Source organism: Pteropus vampyrus, unplaced genomic scaffold (assembly GCF_000151845.1).
Source record: "Pteropus vampyrus isolate Shadow unplaced genomic scaffold, Pvam_2.0 Scaffold23, whole genome shotgun sequence".
NCBI lineage: Eukaryota > Metazoa > Chordata > Mammalia > Chiroptera > Pteropodidae > Pteropus > Pteropus vampyrus.
In genome coordinates this window covers 847,368-849,601 of record NW_011888804.1, presented here as the reverse complement: position 1 = coordinate 849,601, position 2,234 = coordinate 847,368, and the positions used below count along the sequence as shown (strand labels likewise).

The following is a 2,234-nucleotide window of genomic DNA, read 5'->3' as shown; positions in this document are numbered from 1 at the left end:
AAGAGGACAAAATGGTCAGAACCCAGACAGAGTAAGACATTGAACAGACTGAAGTTGTACGCATTATTATGTCATGTGTAACTTTTGTTATTTTGTTTTTCAGAGGTTTATCAAATCACTAACTATTTGTAACACTCAGGAATCTATTCCTTAGAAAAAAACACATTGTTGCCAAGTTAACAAAATGATTATGATAACCTAACACAGTGGCTGGCATAAAACAGTTGGCAAATACCTGCCCTATGAATAAGTGGATTTTATTTATAAATTTTTATGGATTTAACTTTTGAATATATAATACTTGTAAGTAGTTCAAAATCCAAAAGAAGTCACAGGGTTACATCATGAAAAGCCTCCTCCTTCCTACTCTGTCTGCGAGCCACCTATTTCTGCCACACAAAGACAGCCAATGTGCATTGTTCTTCCACATCCTCCTCTCAGAGAGCTCTATACACATACACGGAAATATCTATATAAATATTAAACTGGAAAAAAATAAAATCGAAATGCGATGCAAGAAAAACAACTGAGGTCTACTTTCTCCAGCTTTTTGGGGCAAGAACCACATTCACTGAATATTCTTTGGTGCTCAGGTCAGGAGGTGCCAAAGGGGCCCAGGTTAGGCTGCGCTTGGGCGGCCAACGCCCTCTTCGCAGACCAGGTGATCTGTCAGGTCTCTTTAGCTGGGACATTTTAAGATTTCTGCAGGTGAAACACCAAGTGCAGAAGTTAAGACTGCCATGAGCTAGAGTAGACGCCGGTTCTAATGGATGGTGACAACAGTGCCAGAACCTCGTCGTGCCCAGCACCTTGCGGCTGCAACATCACCATCCAGCTCTCCCACCCATCAGAGCTCAGGTTCCGCTTCTGCTGAGACGAAGACGGCAATGGGCCTGCCCCACAGGTCACGCTGTGTGTGTGTGTGTTCCCTTTACTGTCTTTACCTTGCCCAGCACATGAAGTAATGATTGATTCAGTGATGTGGGAGGAGGAAGGAACTATCTGAAATGTCCATGACCAGGCTCTGAGAAAAGGCCAACCAAGGCACCACCTCGAACCATTTCAGACCCTCCAGCAAGCACTGCAGGAATGTACTGTCTCACTAGACCCAAGACGCTGGAAGGCTTTTGGCAAAGGTCGTTTTAATATTTAAAAAAAAATATCATGTGGGGAAGTTTTGAAGACAGCCAAGAGGAAACACTCAGTTACCTACCCTGGGGGTTGGAATAGCTAATATTTTTTATTGTTGTGGTGGTAGTACTTTTTGTTTTGTTTTGTTTTATTAGAGGCTATTTACTAAGCCCTGACAGGTACTCACTCAGCTACTTACAAAGTGGCTACTATTAGAATCCTGTTTTCCAGTGTAGAGACTGGTATACAGAGGGGGGTCAGTGACCTGTCCGGTTCACATACGTAGAAAATAGGAGACTAGATTCAAATTCAAGTTTACATGACTCTAATATCCTTGTTCTTAATCAGGATTCCATAAATTTTGAGTAAAAGAATACTGTGTAAGTACAAATGGAAACAGCATACTTATAGAAGGCACTGCTTTATAAACACATGAACTCATTATATTTAGAAAAGAGAAAATGACTTACTTTGAAATAACATTGTTCATAAATAGAATCTGTAATAAAGGTCCATCTAACTTATTGTTGTTCACCAATATCCCACTAAAACAGAAGTTAAAACACATTCTTAGAGGAGTTAAAGCTTGCATATGAATATATAAACATATAACCTATACAATTCTTAAGTACCAAAGATCATACATTTTACAGATAAAATCGAGAACCACCAAGAACTCCAGTTTCTCAAGAAAAATCTAAGTTTCATGACTTTTACCTACTTTAACAGTTTTACAGAGGTATCCCTTACATATTTTTCAAAATATTTCATAAAAAATTAAAAACTACGGTTAATCTTTCAGTTTTCAACCCCAAAGTTTCTTTACCTAATGGTTGCTTCTTTACAAGTTGGGGATGGGGGTGGGGGAACAAGGTGTTGAGTAAACCAGCAGGTTACAAGAATATATTTCTAAAGAATCACAGTGAACCTGGCTTGGAACTATATAGGAAAATGAAGCATTTTACAAATAAATGACTAGGCTCTTTTTTGAGGATAGAGCACATTGCACTAAATATCCCAAATCCAAAATTCTAAAGTAGAGATGTAAAAAGCGTACTATTCCTGGATTTGACTTTGAAATACCGAAAGAAAAAAAAAAAAAA

General features: G+C 38.5%; 2 protein-coding genes across 2 annotated transcripts in view; both read right to left on the bottom strand.

Moving 5' to 3' along the window:
- The window catches only part of LOC105289374 (zinc finger CCHC domain-containing protein 8), a 19,075-nt gene that overhangs the window by 15,018 nt on the left and 1,823 nt on the right, over positions 1–2,234 (bottom strand). The gene's annotated exons all lie outside the window — the stretch shown is intronic.
- Positions 1,534–2,234, bottom strand: part of ZCCHC8 (zinc finger CCHC-type containing 8) — an 11,550-nt gene continuing 10,849 nt past the window's right edge. Inside the window, exon 3 of the mRNA XM_023528189.1 lies at positions 1,534–1,676. Coding sequence (XP_023383957.1) covers positions 1,598–1,676 — 79 coding nt within the window. The 3' untranslated portion in view covers positions 1,534–1,597. The remainder of the gene's footprint in view (positions 1,677–2,234) is intronic.